The sequence below is a fragment of the Brienomyrus brachyistius genome, unplaced genomic scaffold (genome assembly GCF_023856365.1).
Source record: "Brienomyrus brachyistius isolate T26 unplaced genomic scaffold, BBRACH_0.4 scaffold51, whole genome shotgun sequence".
In the NCBI taxonomy this organism is placed as follows: Eukaryota; Metazoa; Chordata; class Actinopteri; order Osteoglossiformes; family Mormyridae; genus Brienomyrus; species Brienomyrus brachyistius.
In genome coordinates this window covers 1,054,755-1,078,647 of record NW_026042326.1, presented here as the reverse complement: position 1 = coordinate 1,078,647, position 23,893 = coordinate 1,054,755, and the positions used below count along the sequence as shown (strand labels likewise).

Genomic DNA, 23,893 nt, shown 5'->3' with positions numbered 1-23,893 from the left:
GGATTGGAACTCCAGCCACCAGAAAAAATCTGGACTAGTGTGATACTGAGGTATTGCCTGCCACATGGCTGCACTCAGGTTCTCATCCCTGAGGTGTTTTGTCGTGTGGTAGGTGCGGCAATGGACTGTAATAAGTGCATGCTTCTTACCTCTTTGGGCTTAGCAGCAAGCAATTGCTGAAGTATGACTAGCTTAGGGACTCTTACTAATGGATAAGATACAGAGCTCTATTTTTACAACCTAAAGTGCAAAGTGCAACTAACATTAATGGGTGTGTACAAATTCATTTCAACATTTTGACAGTGGAAAAAGCAGACTTTGTTCCAGTGGAAGGTGCAAAAATGTTGTCCTAACCAGAGTCAGAGTTTGGTTATGCGCATAACAAGTAATAAACCCATTGGAATCACACGTCAAAGGTAGCAGTGCCTGACCTACGGCAGATTATTATAATGGTGTGTTTGCTAAATTTCTTTTTACAAAGAGAATTTTTTTTTTCATGACTTTCATGACGACTTAAATGACCTTCTGAGGCTTCTTCCATTTCCGGAGTAAGCTCCAGATCTTTCATGCCTCATTCAGTGTCTCATGCCTCATACCTCATGCAGTATGTCACACATCATGCCTCATCCAGTGTGTCTTACGCCTTATGCTTCCTGCAATCATATACTGGATAAGCAGTTATGGAAGAAGTATATATATGTACATACATACATACATATATCCATTTTCCATAACCGCTAATCCTACTGGGTTGCGGGGGGTCCAGAGCCTACGCTGGAAGCTATGGCTACGAGGCAGGGAACAACCCAAGATGGGGGGCCAGCCCATTACAGGGCACACTCATACACCATTCACTCACACATGCACACCTACAGGCAATTTAGGAAGTACAATTAGCCTCAGCATGTTTTTGGACTGTGGGGGGAAACCGGAATACCTGGAGGAAACCCCCCAATGACATAGGGAGAACATGCAAACACCACACACATGTGACCCAGGTGGAGACTCGAACCCGGGTCCCAGAGGTGTGAGGCAACAGTGCTAACCACTGCAGCACCATATATATACACATATATTATTATTATTATTTTTTTTAAAATAAAAATAATTAAAAATAGCAACACACTAATGATGTGCAAAGACTCGCCATAATGAAAAACATCACTCCTACCAGCAGGAAGCGGGCGCAAAATCATTTGCTATTTTGACGTTGTGTGCGCTTCGTGTGAAAATGAGGAATGCACTAGTATGAAAATTGCAAAGCCACTTTGAGTCACATTTTCTGCTGATGCAAAATAAGGCCCATAGTTTCTCTGAAAGAAGAAATACTGCTGTATGCAGTAATGCCATTACACTGCTCAAGTCTAAGTAGTAGTTCTACAAGTAAATGTGTTTTTGGTTCATAAATGTGAAAATAACATCTTCAAGTATAAACATGTAAGTGGAGTTATCATGCATTATCCCTTACATAGTACATTAAAAATCCTCATGTGAGAATCGATAACTGGAACCATAATTCAAATGCCTTATCAGTAACCTGGTTCTTAGAAATTTAGAACTGGTTCTGATTTGGAACCGGTTCCCGATACTTAACCCATCCTCATCTGCTTTGGCTCACCTACTGAGTGGGTGGAGTCAAGAGACTGGCTGATTTACAATACAGGCCAGACAGAAGTTTGGGTCCACCTTCTGATTTTTTTTTTTTAAATAAATGATAAATTGCACTGCTTTTTCCAACTTTTGCTACAAGAAAATATTAAAAGTACTTAAAATGAATGTAACTGCGTAATTGTAACTGTGACTAGTTTTGAAGTGTAATGTAACAATTTAATGTATATTTTAAGTGAAATTAATGAATAGTTAATGAATATGAGTGCCTTAGTAAAAGTAAAATAACCACCTCTTGCCTTTATCACAGCAGCACAGTCACACCATCCTTTCCAGCAATTTTTGGAAATAACATGTGTCCAAACTCTCCCAGCACCTTTCTTAAGCATTACAAGCCATTACAAGCATAAAAATAACAAATATTCATCAAAAATTCTGACTTAACTGTAATACAATACAACAGAAGATCAAAACTAGGAGCAGACAGTGCATTAAACCTCCCACAAACTGATCTTGGACAAGGCAGACAAGTGGCTCATTTAGTTCATTAAGATACAATTGTGAGAAACCAAGAGCAAATCAAGTTCTTACAATAGAAAATAGAATTCCAACACAAAGTACATGTCAGACAGACCTGATATGTCTTCTTTAAAACCAATAGATTCAGCATTTGTGGCTAAATAATGTGTTACTGCAAGCTATCAAACACTGAAAACCATTCAGTTACATGTACAAGTATTTCTAATATTTTCTATAATAAAAAGTTTAATAAAAGTTTAACAAAGCAGTGCATCATTTATTTTTTTTTAATCCGAGGGTGGGCTCAAACTCCTGGCCTGTAGTGTACCATGAAAGCTCAGAACCGCTGCTGGCCAGTAAGACCAAATATTTGTATTACAGTTATTTTTTAAGATTCTGGTGGTTACAGAAAGCATTTGCCTGAATAAAATACATTGATGAATGATTTTAAAAAGGTCTGTTTTTATTAACTACTATTTTAAAATAGTTTACATTGTGTACATTGAAATTATAACAGATGGTTACTAGATTATTCATTCATAATCAGCTTCATAGTGATTTTTTTAAATTAGTAATGCATATTTGGCTAGATAGCAACATGTTTGATTGATTATTACCACATATTTAGCTTGGTATTGACATGTTTGGTTAAAGAGCATGGTTCTAAAAATCATTACCTGGATAAATGATAATATTAGGGATTTGGCTTTACCAATATGCATTTCATTGCAGTCTTAGTGTAGTGCCAGCGGCATCTGTATATCTCGGAATGCCTTGTGAGCGCGTGTATATAGCCCTTGTTTATATTTGTTAATGTAGATACTTGATACTTGTTGTGCTGTGTATCCGGTTATCGCATGTGCCTTTACCTGTGTTGTATGTGTAATCCTGATGTGCTCTAGTGTTGTGTAATATCCTACACAAGTGGTGTATAACCTCCTCGTGTTTGTCTGCCATGTTTGTCGATGTGATATTGTTGCTTATTGTGCGGTTTCTTTAAGGACGGATATCAAGAGCTACTTTGTGTCAGTCTGTTCCTTTTTGTCTTTATTTGCCATCACCACAATATCTCAGTCTGCCCGTGCTACAATAATAACAGTCAGTCCTGTTACAACGTGACTAATGCGTTCCTGAACAACCTTGCGTAAAGTAAAATCACGCACTAAAATGGACATATCCAATAGGACAAATAAGGTTAGGGTTAGGGGAATGCAGCTCCAAAACATAGCAACTTACAGCAAATTAAATTAATTAAATAATAAAAACATGTCATATCAAAAACACCTCCTTTTGGTCTTATGAGTCTCATGAGAATTGCCTAGTAACTGCTTCAACTGAAAGTGTCAAACAAGCTAACTTGTGTCAGGCTCAGCACCCGTCTGTCTGAGTCTTTCATGTTCCCTTCCCTGTTTTGGCCAGCAGGAATTGCTGGTCATCCTGTCCCTCCTGTTGTCAGCCTTTGTGTTTTTCCCTGTTGGCCGCATGGCTACCTGCAAATCCCTTTGTTGTGTGTTCCAAACCGAATACAAATCATTTAACTATGCTAAATTTTGCATTCAGTGGAAAAATAGCAAATATTGATAGTGTTTATAATGGCAATTCTATTAGGAACGGAACCTTCTTTATACTTGTGTATTTCATGCAAATTTCATGACAACTAATTTTTGCATCTTTTCAGTTGTTAGCTGTGGGATTGTTCTGACCTATTACATAATGAAACCTGCAGAAGAAAAGCATCCTAGAATAAATTATTTATTTATGTGTAAGTATATCTTCAAGTTTCGATAACCTGTATTTTTATTTTAAAGTGTAGACCAGTGTTATTTCACAGGAATATTGCATTGTATTGAAATCTAGCAGTGTCTCTGTCTTTTAGATTATACTGAATTATAGACACAGACACATGAACTTTTACAGTTTTCATAAAATCCATAATCTTCCGACCACTTGTCCAGCAAGGGGGCTGGGGCCTATTGTAGGAAGTAAATGCATAAGACAGGGATTTTCATAACAGTAATTTATATGGTGTTTGTTCAATTGGTTTTCCTTTAGAAGTTATATTGGTAAATACTAAGCTACTTACATAAAAGACACAAAAGAAACTAAACAGAATAAGAAGTAAAACAATAAAACATGATTTTATTAATGTTTCGGTTATTTTAAAAGCATAGCAGATTGTTTATCCAGAACAAATTACATCTGTTGAAACACTGGGTAGTTTTTACTGAGGCGATTCAGTACTCTGTAATAAAATGTGTTATGATGTTATCTATAATAATGAAAAAAATTATGTCTAATTTGTTGGACTTTTTGCCCGTACAGGTATTCCTTCATTGTCATATTTTATGACTCTTGCTGTTTATAATCAGCTTATTACCTTGGTGCACAATGTTTTTATATCAGGTGAGCCTTCCCGAAGTTAGATGAAGTTTTTGTGAAACTCTCAGTAGTTTCATTTCTCTACATTCACATTCTTCTGCAAAACTCAGATCTTATCTTCTTTGTGTAATGTTCAACAGAACCTCCCCCACACAATTATACAAAAAGTGCAAAAACCTGCTTATTCAAAGCTTTTTTTGTCATTAAAGTGAAGCAGAGCATACCTTTTCTGGCCTCTATACAGCAGTGACATTACCCTTTAAATAAGGGAATTGATAAATCATCATGCAGAGAAGTGCAACTGATCCCTGATTGGTCCAGACTTGTCACATGATGTAAGTGTGGTTGCAGCACAGTGGGGGATGGATAAAAGCACCTCTGCATGCTTGATGGAGAAGAACATTTGCCAAGGTTTACTTTATCCTTTCTACAGTAAACCATTCCGTATCTTGGAGGTTATGGGCACAGGCCCCCTGGGATTTGGTCCCCATGGTGCATGAAGCGAAACAATACGATACGAGGAACGTGAGATACAAAGATCATTACGAGATCAATGGAAGATGTCATGCGCGATGCTGGGTGTCCTCCAAACCTGCATTGTGCATATTTTTTATGCATTTATAAGCTACTAAATTTTTGTGTGTCCTCTGCTGGCCTTTGCATGTTGTCTGCGGTCAAAAACTCTCAAAAAATTCCCATTTAATTTTTAATGCCGACCCTATCTTGAAACTGCAATGGGGAAAGTCACAATGCAGAAGAATCGACTGTAGTCTGTGTTCCTGTTAAGGCCATGTGATTAAATAAAGAAAGAAGGGCAGGTAACATGTGGATTGCTTAACTGTACAAATCATGAAACAAAGGGCTCAATATTGACAATTGAACGCAAAGCATAAAGAGCAACACACAGCTGACATTTGCAGGTGTGTCCAAATACATTTAGCTATTTTGACTGTGGAAAAACCAGACTTTGCCACAGCAATAGCCGCAAAATGGTTCATACGCTTCTTTTGGGCATAACATGCAATGACCCAATTGGAATGGTACGTCACCTCACCTTTAAAAGCATCGGCACATGCAGTTGAGCATGACGCCTTCTAAAGTCCTCTAATATGTCCTCATTTAAGTCCAACAGACATCTTTCATGCATGGTAATGTTAAGCAATAAACAACACACACCAACGAATGCTGCAACCTTCTGAGGGCTGTATTGTAATGTCGCCCTGACTTATCTTAACACCTGAAATGCACTGTCAGCAATCCAAATGTCCTTTCCATTACGGTATGTGCTTAATTCTGATAATGAACTCGAAATTTTTTTTTAATCATATGGTTTGTTCTTGACTTAATATACAGTACATGCCACAACAATATACAATAGCCACCCTTTGCTCTGATTACTGCTTTGCACACTTGCTAAACACCTCTGGGAACTCCTTCAAGACTGTTGGAAAACAATTTCAGGTGACTACCTCTTGAAGCTCATCGAGAGAATGCCAAGAGTGTGCAAAGCAGTAATCGGAGCAAAGCATGGCTATTTTGAATAAACTAAAATATAAAACACGTTTTCAGTTATGTCACCTTTTTTTGTTAAGTACATAACTCCACATGTGTTCATTCAAAGTTTTGATGCCTTCATTGAGAACCTACCAATGGTCATGAAAATAAAGACAACACATTGAATGAGAAGATGTGTCCAAACTTTTGGCCTGTACTGTATATTCTTTTCTTTTGGTGTTTCATTAAACAGTTTGATCAGATGTACTCTGTAATAAAACATGTATAAATAAAATTTCTGAAACGCGCCGCTTAAATACAGTTTAGCAATGTGTCACAGACTTTAGACATAGTTTTTGTTGGTCAAAAATGCAAGGTGATTTTGCTGCCTTAAAGTAGAAACGCACTGCCAATGCCCCCAACCACGCCTCTTTTAAAGAACACCACTCCTACAAGTGCAAAGCAAGCACAAAGTCATTTGCCATTTTGACAACATGCACACATGCCTTGAAAATGAGCAATGCACTGGTACAAAACTATCAAAAGCACTTTGTAGCGTGATGTGCCTCAGTGGAAAATAAAGCCCAAAGTCATTAACCGTGATTCAATTGAATATATATATATATATATATATATATATATATATATATATATATATATATATATATATATATATATATATATATGAATGCTTGAATGTGAAATTAGTGCGTGTTTTGTATACCTCTAATGCGTACTTATGTTTGCTTTCTCCTACCAGGATATTTCCTTGTGATTGTAATAGTTCCTTCATTAATGTTTGCATCTTTTGTCGCCGAAGTATACATGCATTCATGGAGACATTTCTGTAAGTATTTTGTGATGAACTATGATCAGCCCTACTTTCATTGACCTATAAAAGTTAAAAAAGAAACACTCAAATTACCACGCCAAACTGCATTATGAAGGGATTAATGCATGTCAAACCGTGTATTATATGTTTTTAAATGCACGATTGGGAAAGAACCACTTAAAAATTATTAATGCCCAGCTTATAGTATGTTAACCCACTTACACCATACTCCCCACACATTTGCCTTTCACATTTCTACTTGAAGACGTTACTTTCACGTTTAGAAACTGAAAACATTTTTTTTATTTGAGCTACCATTTAGGCTTGGGCGGTATTTCATTTCTGCCAAAATGTATCTTGGGAACTTATTTGGGTAAAAGTCCAAAGTTTCCGAGTTTGTAGATACACTATATGGAAAAAGATTTTGAGACACCTAGCCATTACACCTAGAGGAACTTCTATGACATCCCAGTCTAAATCCACTGGCATCAGTATGGAGTTGGTCCCCCCCTTGCAGCTGAAACAGCTGTTGGTCTTCTGGGAAGGCTTTCCACAAGATTTTGGAGTGTGTTTCTGGGAATTTTTACCCATTCATCCAGAAGAGCATTTGTGAGGTCAGGCACTGATGTTGATCCCAAAAGTGTTTTATGGTGTTTTATGTTCTAGTTGATCCCAAAAGTGTTTTATGGGGTTGAAGTCAGGGCTCTGTGTGGGCCAGTCAAGTTGTTCCATACTAATCGTACCCAACCATGTCTTCATGGACCTTGTTTTGTGCACTGGAGCGCAATCATGCTGGAACAAAAAAGGCTGCTCCCCAAACTGCTCTTCCCAAGTTGGAAGCATAGAATTGTCCAAAATGCATCGGTATGCCAAAGTGTTACTTTCACTGTAACTAAGGGGCCAAGAACAGCCCCTGAAAACCACCCACTAGCATTATCTCTCCTCCACCAAACTTTATAGTTGGCACAATGCAGTCAGGCAGGTAACGTTCTCCTGGCAACCTAAACCCATCCATCAGACTGCCAGACAGAGAAGCATGATTTGTCACTCCACAGAACATGTTTCCAATGTTCCACAGTCCAGTAGCAGTGTGCTTTACATGACTCTATCCAATGCTTGGAATTTCGCTTGGTGATGTGATGCTTGCACAAAGCTGCTCAGCCAGGGAAGCTCATTTCATGAAGCTCCTGTTGCACTGGTATTTGCTGGGGTTTGTGCCAGAGATAGTTCGGAACTCTGCAGTAATTAAGTCAACAAAGTGCTGGCGACTTTGACGCACTATGTGCCTCAGCACTCAGTGACCCCACTGTTACTTTATGTGGTCTAGTACTCTGTGGCAGAGGTTCTGTTGTTACCAAATGCTTCCACTTTGCAATAATGCCCCTTACAGTTCTCTGTGGAATATCTAGCTGGGAAGAAATTTCACTAACATACTTATTGCAAAGGTGGCATTCTATGACAGTACCACACTTTAATTCACTGAGCTCTTCAGAATGACCCATTCTTTCACAAATGTTTGTAAACCTAACTGCATGGCTAGGTGAGGATTTTATATACATGTGGCAATGGTTGTGAATTTAAGAGGTCCCAATACTTTTATTATATAGTGTATTAACAGCCATCCAAAATATTAGCATTTTCCTTACTCAGAGCTGCTTTCAGATTATGGAATTTTGTGTGCATGCTTCTGTACAAGCTTACAATCTAAAGGGATGGTGTGTGACTCAGCAGGGTAAGGAATGGTGCTTGCGATTAAATGGTTGCCAGTTCAAGCCCAGTATCAGTAGAGTAGTCACATGTCTATGGCTCCTTGAGCCTGATCACAAGCAGAGGATTAGCCCATTGAGCGTCATGCCCCCTGTGAGGCAAAAAATATTTTCCTCACAGGAATCATTATCATTAAAAACAATCACTTTATTTTACATTTTTGTTATCAGAATTCTGCTTCAAGAGTCACTCCCTCTCATATGTATATAGGTGTGTATCATATATGTCTTGGGTCATTAAACTGCATCCGGCCCTGGAAGTGGTCCTCCAACATGCAGGGAAAAAAAATTGATGGTTGGTAGCAGGATTGGCACTCCAGCCACCGTAAAACAACTCACAACTGCTTAGTATAAACAGGCATGATACCCATATGCTCTCAGTGGGGGTAGCTCTGCTGCAGCCACCCACAGGAAAGGCTGCACGCATCATGAAGGGGATGGGGGTCTTCGGGAGCCTCTTCCCCGGAAGAGTTGAAACAATTGGACAGCTAATAGGGTCAGGCCTGATGGGGATCAGTGCTGGTGTGGTGTTGAGGTATCACCTGCTGCATGTTTGCACTTGGGTCCCAGATTGAGGCGGCCCATCCAGGTAGGTGGGTGGAACGTCTTGTCTCTTGTCTGGACGAGAACACCAAAAGGGTTGAGGAAATCCTGAGGACAGGTGGATTCTTCCTCAAACCTTGGGTATGGTCAGGCTAACGTGTGAGACAGAAGCATGTGCCAGGAAAGCCAGGAGTATCGTCAGACAGAGTGATTATTCTCCCAAACCAAATGAGAGAAGAAGACAACAAAGCCCTGAGAGTCGGTTACCTTGTTGAAAGTAACAAATTGTACCCCATGACCTGAATCAACTTCACAAAGAGGAGGAAGAAAATGAGAGTGGGTCAAAATCTCCTTGGATAAGAAGTGAGAGGGAAAACTCCTAACCCACTAACTAGAAGACAGTTGCTAAGCCAAGTAGCTAGCCTGTATGAACCAATAGGTCTTGTTACACCTGTTAAAGAAAAGGGTACCATTCAGAAGAGCATTCCAAGACGTTGGAAGCAGCACGACCTGAGACACTTGGGACAAACCATTGTCTGAGGAGTTGAGGGAAGAACCTATCCAGTTGTTTGAAGAATATATACGTCTCAGCCAGATCACCTTCCAAAGTCTGCCAAAGAAGGCATAGACAGACTCCAAAGGAAGTCCTTCTCAGCAGCACTGACCAGGTCACAGGTCAAGAAGAGCAAAGGTGATGTGACATCTGGGGCAGCAGTTCCAAATCCTCCAGTAGCAGTGACAGAGGAGAATGACCATGTCGTACTGCACAGCAACCCAAATAGAAAAGAATCCAAGATTCAAGTCTATAGACCACCAGCTGGCTCTGCAGTGAGAAAACTCATTGATACAAGAAAGTTCAACAACCTAACCATGTTGATTAGAGTCGTTGCCTGGGTATGGAGAGCTGCAATGAAGTCGAAGATGGTACCGACAAAGAGCTCAACCACAGCTTCACGTAGGCGTAAGTGGGAGGAAATTTCATCAATAGAGGTAAAGTTAAAAACCAAACAAGCTGTACTTACTGTCAGTGAGTATGAAGAAGCGCAAAGAGATCTCTTCCTTACAGTTCAAGAAGGTGCAGCCTTTCAAGACACCACCCTCAACAGATTTGCTGTGTACAAAGATGCAGAAACTGGCCTCTTAGCCTGTGGCTGACCAAGATGCATTGAGGGGTCAGTATAAACTTGCCCGAGTCATCAGTGTCGACGCTGACAAGAGGGGCATTGTCAGAGATGTACATGTAAAAACCTTCCCCAGTTAACCAGTCCTGACCATGAAATCTGATCAAAGGAAGAAAGCAAAGAAACTCTTAAACAAAATCCCTGCTGCAGTTCTTCATAAGGACATCAGATGTGTCATCGTTCTACTGCCTACGGAAGAACAAAAGCAAAACCATAAAGAATGAATCTGACACTGTGCATTCACAACTGATGTGACCTCCCTGGGTTCAAGAACTAGGAGGTCAAGTGGGAAGTGTCGCGTCAACTCAAAGAACACTGAAACCTCATCCACTTATGAGACAATTAACAAACATTTTCGGACATCTCAGCTCCAAACCTCCAGACCTGTAGAGGGCAGAGAGAGGATCTGTGTGTTAGTAACCAAAGAGATCACCCTGAACTTCCTGAAGCAGCTATAAGGCCTGTACAACTCCATGGGAGAAAAAGTTTGTGAACAAAGGAAATACACAGGATTCTTTCAGCAAAGAGCAAAACACAAAAGAACATTCAGCTCAAGACACAACTGGTAAAGGAATAGCCATTTTCAGTATTGATTTAACTGTGGAGATATTCAATAATGTTAATTAAGACTTGAAGCCTGTGTTTTCAGAATCAGTGATTCAGGAAGCTAAAATGTTTGATTTGACCTGTGTGTAAATGATATTGGTGGATAGCTTGTTTGCTAATTGGTGACTCATTTATTTTGTATGGAAAGTTGAAAAGGCATGGTTTATGCTTGGAGGGAAAAGCGTTTAATGATAATGTTTAATTAGTTTCTTGATTGTGTATGCTGCATATGTAAACTGGGATATGATGTTCTGATTTTACATGGAAGAAATGTGCTGAACTACAGTGCTTAAAGTAATAGCTGTGAATTTGTTTAGTGTAAACTTTTCTTAAGTGATACAATGTTTCTTTTTTGTTTATCTTGAAGGTTATCAGTCTGATCTGATTTACTGTAATCTAGTCTAATCTGAATCTAATCGACCTGGAAACAAAACTGAAGACCTCAATAAACTACAACTAAGGGAGGAGTTCCTTTATGTTCTTTAGACCAGGCTCTAGAGCAAAAACTGAGTGAAACCTGACATAACTTGACAGGCAATTCAGTTGATGCCAAATCAACCAGGGACTCCATGGGCATCATTCCTGATTTTGATGAAAACTTGGTATTTTGATCCTTATAGAGATCACTGAAAATTCCCCAAGTTTTATTGAAAGATTCTGATGCAGTCCAAAGTTATGGCCCTTTCAAATTTGGGTGCCACGCCCTTTTTTGCACTTGTGAATCGCGCATATAATTTGTAAGGCTTTTCAGGAGATTGAAAGAAGTACTACAGAAGTTCTGGACATTTGTTGATTTGGCACGGACTGACCCAATTACCATTTTTTTCTGCTGTCAGGGGAGCTTCATAAGCTCCGCATTTTGGTGGCAGCATTCTCTGAGGTACGCAGACCAGAGAGTGGCCAGATCTTTGTAGGTGGATATACCTACCTTTGTTCTAATCAATCTGATGGCTGCCATACTTGGGGAGTAACTGTTGTAGCAGATCAGCTCCTCCTGATGGTGTCTGACGTCAATCCTTTCAACGAGTGTATCATTAGACTCAGGCTAAGGTACTCCTTGGGTGTCATATCTGTTGTCTCAGTCTATGCTCTGACTGTGGTGAGTGATGTCTCATTCAGGGCGACGTTTTACTCGCATCTTCGCTCGGTGGTTGATGGGTTCCCACGAGGAGACACTCATCTGGCCATGGATGACTTAAATGTGACTAATGACACTTACAGGGTTGGCTATGAGGATTGTGTCAGTCCCCATGGGTCTGGAGACCGGGGTGAGAGTGGTTGACTTTGTGAAAGGTCAGGGGCTGTGGGTTGCTGGATCCAGGTTCCAATAGTCTGAGCCACATCGTTGAACTTTGTGCTCCAATACTGGTGGTCCAGCGAAAGAGATCGATCACATCCTCGTAGGCAGACCCTGGAGGCTCCTGCAGAACTGCCGAGTCTACAGAAGTGCCCAGTTTCTGAATTCTGACCACAGATTTGTTGTTGCTACTCTGAGGATTGAGCTTCGATCCAGTAGGTTCCCACCTACTAAGAGAATGAGTTTGGACTTGGCCAGACTCCAATATCAAGCTGATTCTGAGGAATTTGCATGCAGTTTGTGTGAGAAACTTCGGTACAACTGCTGACTCAAATGTGATGTGGGAGACCTTCTATGAAAAGACTCTGAAGGTTGCCGATGGTTGTGTTTGTGTTGCCAGTGTTCCCAGAAGGAGGCGTTTCATTTTGCAGGACATAATTTGCTGGATATAACTGAGAGATGTTACAGTGCAGGACTTGGTGGGAACTACAGTCTGTCTCGGGAAGTGAGGAGGATGGCTGTGAGGTCTCTGAGGGCAGATAAGGAGGCGATTGTTGGATGAATCTGTGAGCAGATGAGACACCGTCTGTGGTCTAGTGACCCTCATGCTGTTTACAAAGGAATTGAAGCATTATACACCTCTGCATCTGTTCCTCAGAGACTTACAGTCTTGGGGGTTATGCAATGGTCCTTATGAATGATACTGCAGTTGTGACCCACTGGCCCAGCTACTTCGAGTAGTTGTTTAAAGCTGACCCTTCAGCTAGGATGTTGGACATCTCTGGGTCCACAGTTCTCAAGGCTGATCCTCCTATCAGCCTCATTGAGATGGCTGATTCACCAAAACATGCAAGGGGTAGGGAAGGCCACAGGTATCCAGGGTGAACTTCTCCCGGCTGGTGGTAAGGTTGTCCTTCTGCTATTGCAGGCAATCTTTGCATTCATTTTGGAGTCGGGCATCATCCCACCAGATTGGAAAATGGACCCCTATCTGGAAAGGGATGGATAATTGCCTGGATTGTGGCAGCTACAGGGGGATAACACTGCTCTCGGTGCCGGGTAAGGTCCTTGCTAGGGTCATCCTTAACAGGATCTGTGATCACTTGCTGACTTGTCAGTGACCAGAGCAGTCAGGTTTATGCCAAAGAAGCCTACCATCCACTGCATCCAGGCACTGAGGGTTCTCATCGAGTGCAAGCTCGAAGATCCCCAGAGGTTCTTTGTGGCCTTTGTTAGTTTTTGTAAAGTGTTTGACTCAGTTGATCGAGTTGCCCTGTGGGACATCCCAAGACCCACCGAAGTTGCTCAACATCTTGGCCAACCTATACATTGGTATTGTGAGTGCTGTGCAGAGTGGAAGGAGAACCTCTGCATTCTTCCCAGTTGATTTTGGGGTTTGCCAGGGGTGTGTTCTTGCTCCTCTGCTATTTCATGTTTGTATGCTGGTGGTATCCGACTTGAATGACAGGGTTGTGGGGTCCAGCAGCTCTGGGGCATCAGTTAGTGAAGAAAGATTTACTTTATCTTGACTTTGCCGATGATCCTATGATTCTCATGCAGTCAGTGGAGGTTCTGATCGGGGCTCTTGAGAGACTTAGAGAGGAATCTGAGTGTCTGGGATTGTAGGTGTTGTGGATAAAAACCAAGATCCAGGCCTGTAATGACTTCATAGTCACAGCCATCAGTAGTGTCAACCTTGTCCAGAGATTTACTTACCTCAGCAGCGACAATCATGTCTCTGGTGACTCTTCCTATGAAGTCAGCAGATGGGCATGAGGTTGCTGGAAAGGGGTGTGTGACACTCCCGATATCTTTGCAAGACAACCAACGTCCAAGTCTTTAGAGTCCTGGTTCTCCCTGTCTTTCTGAAAGGCTGTGAGACATGGACACTATCCAGTGAGCTGACATGAAGACTGGACTCTTTCAGAACTGCGTCTCTTCAGAGAATGCTTGGGTACTGCTACTTTGACTTTGTCGAACGAGTGGTTCCTGAATGAGGCACATTATCTGCATTGTGAGTGAGCGTCAGTTACGGCACTACAGCCATGTGGCGCATTTTCCTGAGGGTGATCTGGCTCACAGGATCCTCAGCAATGAGGATGCAAGTGACTGGACCAGGCTGAGGGGGCGCCCACATAACACCTGGCTGTGGCAGATGGATGGCTATTTAAGGAGTATGGGATTGGACCGTGTGTCTGCCTGGAGGGTCACTAGCTGGGATCCTGCAGAGTCTCGTTGTGTAGTGGGTGCGGGAACGCAATGCATCAGCACATGCTCCCAAACCTGACCTGACCTGTACATACACCAATCAGCCATAACATTAAAACCACCTGCCTAACATTGTGGCCCATGGCAGTTTGACTTGCATAAAATGTTCTGAGGGTAGAAGGTAAAATGACTGCCAATTTTTCCTGCTTCCAACTAATCAGCTTCAAGAACTGACTTGTTCACTTGCCTAATATATGCCACCAGGGTGAGCTGTAACTTGAAATATTGGTAAAATTTAAACTGAATCATACTGTTGGTTTTTAGGTATCACCCCATAAAGTAAACCAATGGATTTTTAAATGAAGGTCTGTTTCATTTTATGTCTAACTACTGTTTTGCTCTTTGTGTTATTAATACTTTTTAGATGTGAGTCAGAGGATCCTATTGGTAATAGTATTCCCATTTTACCTAATAATAAGTGCCCAGTATGTGAGTTTGACTCTGGAAGATGACAAAGGTAAGAGATAAAAAATTATTGTGTCATGATTTCTTTTCTCAATACTTTAAAAAATGTTTTTTACTTCTATATGTTTCTTTGATGCCATAAACAATACAGTTTTGTAACAATTTTAAGTACCAAGCCTTATTGAATCATACTGTAGTATAGTATAAATACTGTATAATCAAAAATGAAATCACAGAATAAAACAAGGAGTATCAAACTATGCAAGCAAATTAGATGTTATCTCTAAAACCTCAAAAAAGCCAATGATTGCATTGATCACAGTTTAGCAAAGGTAACTGATTCTGTCACCATGAATAAACCCCAGACCAGCACACTGCTTCCTCCAGGCTTGACAGTGGGAGTCATGCAGTGGGAGATATGCAGAACTCATGTGCTCATCTTCTCTACCTCTTACACACAGACCCACACTATGTTTGTATCTGCCCTGTGATATAGGGTGTGTAAAAGCTGAAATTACTAATATACAGGATGGTAAGGGCCTTATAATTGAAAATGAAATTCATGAGTTTAATGATTATTTTACACACAGTAGAGAACATTAGTACAAATACAGCGTCATCTATGACCAGTATGTATAACTGAGTCTGTGGTACAAAGCCTAGCTAAGCTCAAAAAAAATAAATCACAGGGCCCTAATGGCATCTTACAGTACCTATAGTTTTAAAAGAGATGAGGGATATTATTAGCCAACCGCTAACTTTACTATTTCAGAAATCCCTATCTGCTGGTGTGGTACCTTCTGATTGGAAGCATGCTAATATAATGCCCATATTCAAAAAAGGGGATAGAAGTAATCCAGAAAATTAAAGGCCAATCAGTTGCATAACTGGAAAAGTAATGGAAGCTATAATCCAAGTGAAAATGATAGATTACCTGGATTCAAATAACATTCTGAGGGATAGCCAAGATGGGTTTAGGAGAGGTAGATCCTGTTTAACTAATCTACTTGAGTTCTTTGAGGACGCTACAAGAGAAATTGATCACAAAAAGGCCTACAATGTGATCTACTTAGATTTCCAGAAGGCCTTTGTTGTCTCCCACAAACGGCTCTTGCTTAAGCTTAAAGCTGCAGGGATTTCAGGAACTGTAGCAGCTTGGATCGAAAACTGGTTAACATACAGGAAGCAGTGGGTAGTTATTAGAGGTTCAATGTCACAGTGGGCCTGCATTCATAGTGGGGTACCACAAGGTTCAATTTTAGGACCACTATTGTTCTTAATTTACATTAATGATATTGACAGCAATACATACAGCGAACTGGTTAAATTTGCAGACGACACAAAGGTGGGTGGTGTAGCAAATACTGAACTAGCAGCACAGAGGCTACAATGGGATCTTGATTTAATTAGCGACTGGGCTGATACCTGGCAGATGAAATTTATTGTAGATAAATGTAAGGTAATCCGCGAAGGGAGCAGAAATATAAACTACAGATATTTTATGGGTTCTACTGAAATAAAGGTAGCTGATTATGAGAGACCGCGGTGTGTATGTTGATGTTTTCATGCCCCACTTTTGCCAGTGTGGGGAAGCAATAAAAAAGGCCAATAGGATGTTGGGGTATATCTCCAGGTGTGTGGAGTTCAAGTCAAGGGAGGTGATGCTAAGATTATACAATTCCTTGGTAAGACCCCACCTAGAATATTGTGTGCCGGACATTGTTGCCTTGGAAAGGGTACAACATAGGGCTACGAGAATGGTTCCTGATCTTAGAGGAATGTCTTAGAGGAGAGGTTAGCTGAGCTGAATCTGTTTATCCTCGAGCAAGGAGACTAAAGATGGACATGATCCAGGTATACAAGATTCTAACAGGTCTGGATGCTTCAGCCAAATGGCTACTTCAGTATTAGTTTAAATACTAGAACTCGTGGCCATAAGTGGAAATTGGTAGAACATTTTAAAATGAATTTGAGAAAGCACTTCTTTGCACAGCATGCCGTTAGAGTATGGAACAGTCTTCCTGTTAGTGTAGCACAAACTAAAAATTTGGGTTCCTTTAAATCAGAGCTAGATAACATTTTAAGAACTATGAGCTATTAGTTAAGTTCCCCCCAAATGCGCTTGATAGGCTGAATGGCCCACTCTTGTTTATAAATTTCTTATGTTCTTATGTGAATATCTGTGTGTATGTGCCCTGTGATGCAGGGTGTGTGTGTGTGTGTGTATGTATGCTTGCATGCATGCCGTGTTATGCAGGGTGTGAGTGTCTGTGGGGCCTGTGACGCAGGGTGCGTGCGTGAGTGTGTGTTTGTGTGTATCACGTGATGCAGGGTGTGTGTGTGTTTGTGTGTATCACGTGATGCAGGGTGTGTGTGTGTTTGTGTGTATCACGTGATGCAGGGTGTGTGTGTGTTTGTGTGTATCACGTGATGCAGGGTGTGTATGTGTTTGTGTGTATCACGTGATGCAGGGTGTGTATGTGTTTGTGTGTATCACGTGATGCAGGGTGTGTTTGTGTGTATCACGTGATGCAGGGTGTGTGTGTGTGTCTCACGTGATGCAGGGTGTCCCTGTGTGTCTCACGTGATGCAGGGTGTCCCTGTGTGTCTCACGTGATGCAGGGTGTCCCTGTGTGTCTCACGTGATGCAGGGTGTCCCTGTGTGTCTCACGTGATGCAGGGTGTCCCTGTGTGTCTCACGTGATGCAGGGTGTCCCTGTGTGTCTCACGTGATGCAGGGTGTCCCTGTGTGTCTCACGTGATGCAGGGTGTCCCTGTGTGTCCCTGTGTGTCTCACGTGATGCAGGGTGTGTGTGTGTCCCTGTGTGTGTCTCACGTGATGCAGGGTGTGTGAATGTTTGTGTGTCCCTGTGTGTGTCTCACGTGATGCAGGGTGTGTGTGTGTGTATGTGTGTATCACGTGATGCAGGGTGTGTGTGTGTGTGTATGTGTGTCTCACGTGATGCAGGGTGTGTGTGTGTGTGTGTATGTGTGTCTCACGTGATGCAGGGTGTGTGAATGTTTGTGTGTGTGCACTATTGTTTCAGACAGTCAACCACCTTAACCAGAGACTCATATTCTATTGCTTTGCCTTACCATTTCATTTGCAAGATTTCAATTTTTATTTAAAAGACAAATTTTAAAATGCAGTTTACCATTAATTACCTATGCTGGTACTGTATTGCCTGTGTCTGATGTTAGAGGAACAGGAAGTTGTTCACTTCATTAATAACCTTCTCTTGTAATCATCATTTTACGGCAGAGCGACTTGTGAAGTTGGCCCGGTATACATTCATCTATTCATCGACTTTTACATCATTCTTTGATGACTTTCTTCGATTTCGTTTACTTGGTAGAGAACATTATTTTCAAACTTTTTGAGTGAATATTTGTCTTGGTTTCTATCTAATGTAATAAGAAATATGATTATTACAAGTATGAATTACTTTACTGTCTGCATATTAATGTGAAATATTCCAATATTTGAAACTTATGGGAGTATAATATGGTGGAAAATAATGAAAAACATCATGATGGTATGAATGTTGAAGTGATTTTATGTCTCTATGTTCTCTCCCTCTCTTTCAGACAGACCCCGTATCCTTCTCTATTGGTTCGGGTCTGTTAGTCTCCCCCTGGTGAATTCTATTGCCCTGGCTGTAGTATTAATACTCAAAGCAGGTAAACTAACATTTTTATATTTTAACCTTAGAGATGGATTACTGAGATTTTATTATGTTTATTAGCTGTTGCTCATTTACTCTGTTGGTTATTTTTGTGATCATATCATTTCAGACACAGGAAAGAGGTCATTGGACCTACAGGTTGTTGTCTTTTTTTCTGCGTCATCCATCCTCTTTAGCTGGTTTCTTATCAAGATCACTGAATACTGTAAGTATAACAGGTGTGTTAAACTAAGCTGGGTTATACGCAGTGGGACTTTTCCAGTGCGCTGTGGGCTCTCCAGTCAACGTTTATTTGAGTTGAAGCACCATTTTAAACCTTCTTTTATCTTGCTATTTTATTGATGTAATAGGGAACAGTTTATATTGCATTGGGAGGTACACATGCTGATTCATTCTGTATGTAACGGAGAAGGCCGGAATTATATAATCACTTTTGATTATTATTTCCTGGCAGTTACATTAAATGTTGTTCTGAATTATATTACTGTGTATCTTTTTTTTATTATTATAGGGATGGACAGAAAAAAGGAGTAAGTAGACATTTTTTCTAAGTAGAATTCATAAGCAGTTACCAGCAGCCCTGTATCACTAAGGCTGAGGACTCTGACCAGACACCTCCAGATCCTTTAGCTCGGCCCTTGTTATCAGACACTTTATCACTGGTAGACTAATGGGATGATGCTGGAAGTCCAGGTGAAGCTCACTGACCTGCATGCGTGGGAATTGTGCTCAGCTTTGTTCCCTGTGGTGAGATGGATGCTAGTGGAAGGGAGACGATCCAGGATGACCAGCATCTGGTCTGTTAGAGAGCCTGTCAGCACTGGCCAGACTCTCAATGTGGGCCTCTTATGGTGCCTTTCCACAATCGAGACATGCCATGAAGAGGCAGTTGTTGAGAATTGAAGTGAGTGGACATACCATCTTCTCCCTCTCATACCCAGAAGGCAGTGCAGCTGGTTGGATATCAAGGCATGCCCACCCAGCAGCACTGCTGAGAAGCATTGCCTCTCTGAGATGCCCTGCCAGTTCACCAACTATAAAATGATCCTCGGTACCCTGTGTTTACACAATGGGGACCAGTCAGGGCAAGCCTGCGTGTTTGCTGTACGTACCTCACTGCAGCATTAGGCACCTTGTGAAACCCTGTGACTATCTGCCATACAGTCAATCAGTGTAACACATGGAACATCTTCACAGTAGATACAGATCCAAACATATCAGCAGAGCATGAAATGAGAAATTGGAGTGTATTATGGAGTCCATGGCCTCCACAGAATTATGCTCTCCTGATTTAACTTCTGTGGTATTTTTAGCAGGCATTCAGGATGCCATGGAGCTGTCTAATGTATAATTACATTAATATTTCAGATATTTAATCCAATCCTCAATGTGTGGAACAAGCAAGATCTGTATTAGACATAATATGTGATCAGTATTTTTGTCAGATATATATGAGAGCATATTTTAAACATTAACATTTCAGTAGGTTCACCACACTAACTTCTCTATAATATGTTTGTTTTTTTTTGTGTGGGACCCATGCTCTTACCCTTACCCTAACCCATTCTGTTATTCATCAGTTCTTGAAATTGCTGGAATTCCCTAAATTTAAAGTAATACTGGACATGAATATAATACACATGACAAGTGACTGTGCATCCATCCATCCATCTTCCAACCTCTCATCCTGTTCAGGGTTATGGGAGCCACTAGTCAGTTTTCTGAAACTGTTCTCCACTGCCAGCGCTCTGTTGTACTGACTCTGTCTTTTCCTTAGAATAAAACAATCATTTGCCTGTCTTCAGAGACACCAGGATAATGAGCCTCATGAGGTGGGTGTTCAAGATACATCTGCCTCTTCGGTGTCTAATTTCTATACATCACTTTGACTATCTTCACTGTGGATATGAGGGATAACCTTGTCTTTAGCAGATCTGTGGCCCTGTGCACTTCCTCCATCCCTCACATGATGATCAGGAGATGGAAGCGTTTTCACCTACTGATCCCAATGGAACAGAAACAGGGGAGGTAAGTATGCAGTCTGCAGAGGCAGGCGAAGAGCCCTTATTGTAACTCCGGGATAGAGGAAGATGTCAGTACATTCTCCATGTACACAGCCCCCTGTTGTTAAAACTAGTTACAGATCCAGCACACAGGAATATGTCAGTACATTCTCCATGTACATGGTCCTGTTAAACATAATTATGTCAAAAGTTTCTTATTTGAATACTTTAAAAGGGTGGCATGCAAACTGAAAGGTAAATACCATTTCATGGTCATTATATTATTTATATTATATTGTAAATATAAAAATAATCAAATAACCTTGTAGGGATCACATGATGATCAGGAGATGGAAGAGTTTTCACCCACTGATCCCAATGGAACAGAAACAGGGGAGGTAAATATGCACCCGAGGCAGTGTTACTAAAAAGTACAGTAAGTTTGGTTAGAAGACTTCACTGTATGTATATTGATCTATTACAGCTATATTGTAATCTAACCACTTTCACCCTGGGTTTAGTCAGGGAGAGAGTTCTGTTATTCTGTAAGCGCTGCAGCTGACCACAAAATTTTGAAGTATGATTTTTGTAGCGGAGCACTGTAAATTGCTTCCTAAAGTAGGTCATCCTGAGAGATATTGGACATAAGAGACATAACACCCTCTCATGGTGAATGCCTTCAGTCCACACTGTCTGTTATGGAATTTCATATATTTTTGATGTGTCAAGGAACATTTGCACCTTTAACATACCTTTACCCTCTGCAATGCACAGGTTACTTGGAGCAGAACTGATAAATCTGAAGGATCCGAGATACAACTTACAGGTTTCAGATATCAGGTCTCAAGTTTGCCAAAGATTGTTGTGTAACCAAGCTGGTCACATAATCAGCTGACTGTTACAGTCCATTTTGTTTACTGACATGAAACACCTTGCTGGGTGTAAGATGAACATTTGCTTGAACAGGGTCCATCATATTTTTCATACTTTTTGGTTGATTTGGTGTCACAATATTTACTTTGCATAAAGCAATAAATCTTGATTTGACACTAAACCTAATACCAACCATTACCATAATCCTAACCTTAGCCTCAACCCTTACATGTAATAGTATTGAAGAGTATTATTTTTTCATTTTTGTATTTAAATGTAATGATTGTCAGGAATTTGTATGTAGTGGTGTTCTTTCTAGGTAGCATTGTGGCTTGGTGGGTATGTAGTAATCTCTTGAAACTGGTTAATGATCAACAGAATTTTTTTTGTCTCACTGTGACTTTTTTTTCTCTTGTCCCTGCCCTGTCCCCATAAAAATTTAAACCTACCTAATAAAACCCTGTTTAGTATCTATTGTGTATTTATGTAAAATGCATGTGACCTTTGGAATACTCTGTAGGTGGTATTGTCATTCTTGGCACAAGTGTAAACAAGGCCAGAGAACCAATAAAGCCATAATTGTTGACTGCATTGTGTCAATTGCATTATCAAATGTGAGTCCCTCAAATGCAGTTAATATGTAAATGCTATGGTAGTCAGGACTTAACACTTTCCTGACTTAATTATTTGCACTATGTACAGCTTGGCTTTAATTTTTGCAAAAGTACCCAGAATCAAGCCCAGACTTGTAGCTCACTTCAAAACAATCACCAACAAATGTTAATTAAAAAAATGCTAAAGGATGACAAAGGCCCTATATCAGACCCCTATTCTGTATGAAATACATTTGCAGTCTCTACTAATATCTGACTTCTTCAGGTCAAGCACCACTGCATAAAAGCCGCTCTTAAATATCCAGGAGCAGATGGGAAGACTCAAAATGAAACTTATCCAAGAGGTTCAAACCAGATGGAGCAGTGTCTCCCAACACTGGTATAACTTCCTTAAATAGTGGTGATAATGAAATAGTCAGTGACTGTGTTCGGGTTCTAGCAATGTTCAGTCAGTCAACATGGACCTGTCAGAGAAGTTTTTGCTTCAAAAATCAAATTATCGAGTCCAACTGCATTACAGACATGCAATGATCAGAAAAACAGTATGACTCTGAGGAATGTCCTGAGAACATAGCCAAAAAAGGGAAATGTTTCACATCTGAGTAGCGTACTGCCTTTTGTGAAAGTTTACAAACCTTTTCAGTCGTCAACATCACATAGCTACAGCAGCTCAAGCAAATGACAATAATGAAAGCCTCTGAGAGGTAAAACAAGTGAGCACTGATCTCTGCTGATGCCATTATGGAGGTTTAACAGTATCTTTCAGCCCCATATCTGCTCGGAATTTTCTCATCTCTTCCAGTTAACAAAAATCGTATCTCTACTTGTTCCAGCAGCCAAAGCAGGGAAACTTCTCAGTAAGAAAAGAAATTGTCTCAGTCCAAGCACAGCCAAGCAGATTGTCTTAATAAAATATACTAAATCTCGTGATTACATGACCTCAGTGCAGATAGACTCTCCCTACAAATCATGTGAAAGATTCCTTGTAAATCAGTAATAATATTAATGAAATTTTTTAAATGATTAAAAAAAAAAAAAACTAAACCCATAATGGTAGTGACATTTATGGGCTAATGATATTAAAAGCAAATAGATAACAGACCTAACTGAATGTGAAAGCATGAAATCAATGTTTGTTAAAGATGTAGTTAACAATACCACATGCATTCTGTTTTTACACATTTCTTTAAGACACTAAGATGCCGTAATATCCACTTTTCACATCACAACCAACCTGTCAAAGGGTCTAGTACACTTAAAATCACAGTAGTTCTACAGAAGGCAAGACACATTCAAAGTAAAGATCTCCTCCTTCAGTGTTTGGGAGGCCTTTTTCAGAATGTGGTTAAAATAGGAATTAACCAGCTGGCATAGAGAAGTATGCTGATGTAAAGGTGGGTGGGATCAGGGACACATGGACACACCCAGACAGCAGGGCAGAAAAGATCTGCAAAACGTTTGCAACTGGGGTCATCACAGACATGACAGTCTACCAGAGATCCACCATGCACCAGCAGGGGGCAATCCAGGACTAGGCATGCCAATGATAACTTTGGTTTCCTCATAGATCCTCACCGTGGTTGGCCGCAAGGAGTGCTAACAACTGCTAAGCCGTAAGCAGGAGGTGCTGCTTAAAGCTGGTTGTATATGTTACACACGTTACGACAAAAGAATGGGCTGGCGTGTAACAGGTTGGCTTTTATTCTGTAATAACAGAAAATAATAATCAAATATAATGGCTGCGCCGTGCTGACTGCTGAAAGTAGCTCGCGCTCGAGCTGATTCTAACATACAAAAGATCTAAAAGTATAATCGAAAC

The 23,893-nt window shown here is 40.6% G+C and overlaps 2 protein-coding genes across 11 annotated transcripts in view; both read left to right on the top strand.

Annotated features, from left to right (window-relative positions):
* Positions 1–23,893, top strand: part of LOC125723787 (uncharacterized) — a 102,680-nt gene that overhangs the window by 25,730 nt on the left and 53,057 nt on the right. The gene's annotated exons all lie outside the window — the stretch shown is intronic.
* On the top strand, positions 3,784–22,051 carry LOC125723806 (uncharacterized). Of its 4 annotated transcripts, none has more exons than XR_007386971.1 (12): positions 3,784–3,889; positions 4,450–4,530; positions 6,761–6,847; positions 14,858–14,950; positions 18,161–18,250; positions 18,487–18,579; positions 18,694–18,789; positions 19,096–19,114; positions 19,526–19,688; positions 20,362–20,416; positions 20,917–20,985; positions 21,362–22,051. XR_007386971.1 is itself a non-coding variant. In XM_049000599.1 (12 exons), the coding sequence occupies exons 1-12, from the start codon at positions 3,841–3,843 to the stop codon at positions 21,455–21,457; spliced, it is 924 nt and encodes a 307-aa protein (XP_048856556.1). In that variant the 5' UTR covers positions 3,786–3,840; the 3' UTR covers positions 21,458–22,051. The 4 variants fall into 4 exon arrangements, 3 of the variants coding, with proteins under 3 accessions (XP_048856558.1, XP_048856556.1, XP_048856559.1); XM_049000599.1 differs by lacking the exon at positions 19,526–19,688 and adding an exon at positions 20,517–20,612 and having other exon boundaries at positions 3,786–3,889; XM_049000601.1 differs by lacking the exons at positions 19,526–19,688; positions 20,917–20,985 and adding an exon at positions 20,517–20,612 and having other exon boundaries at positions 3,785–3,889.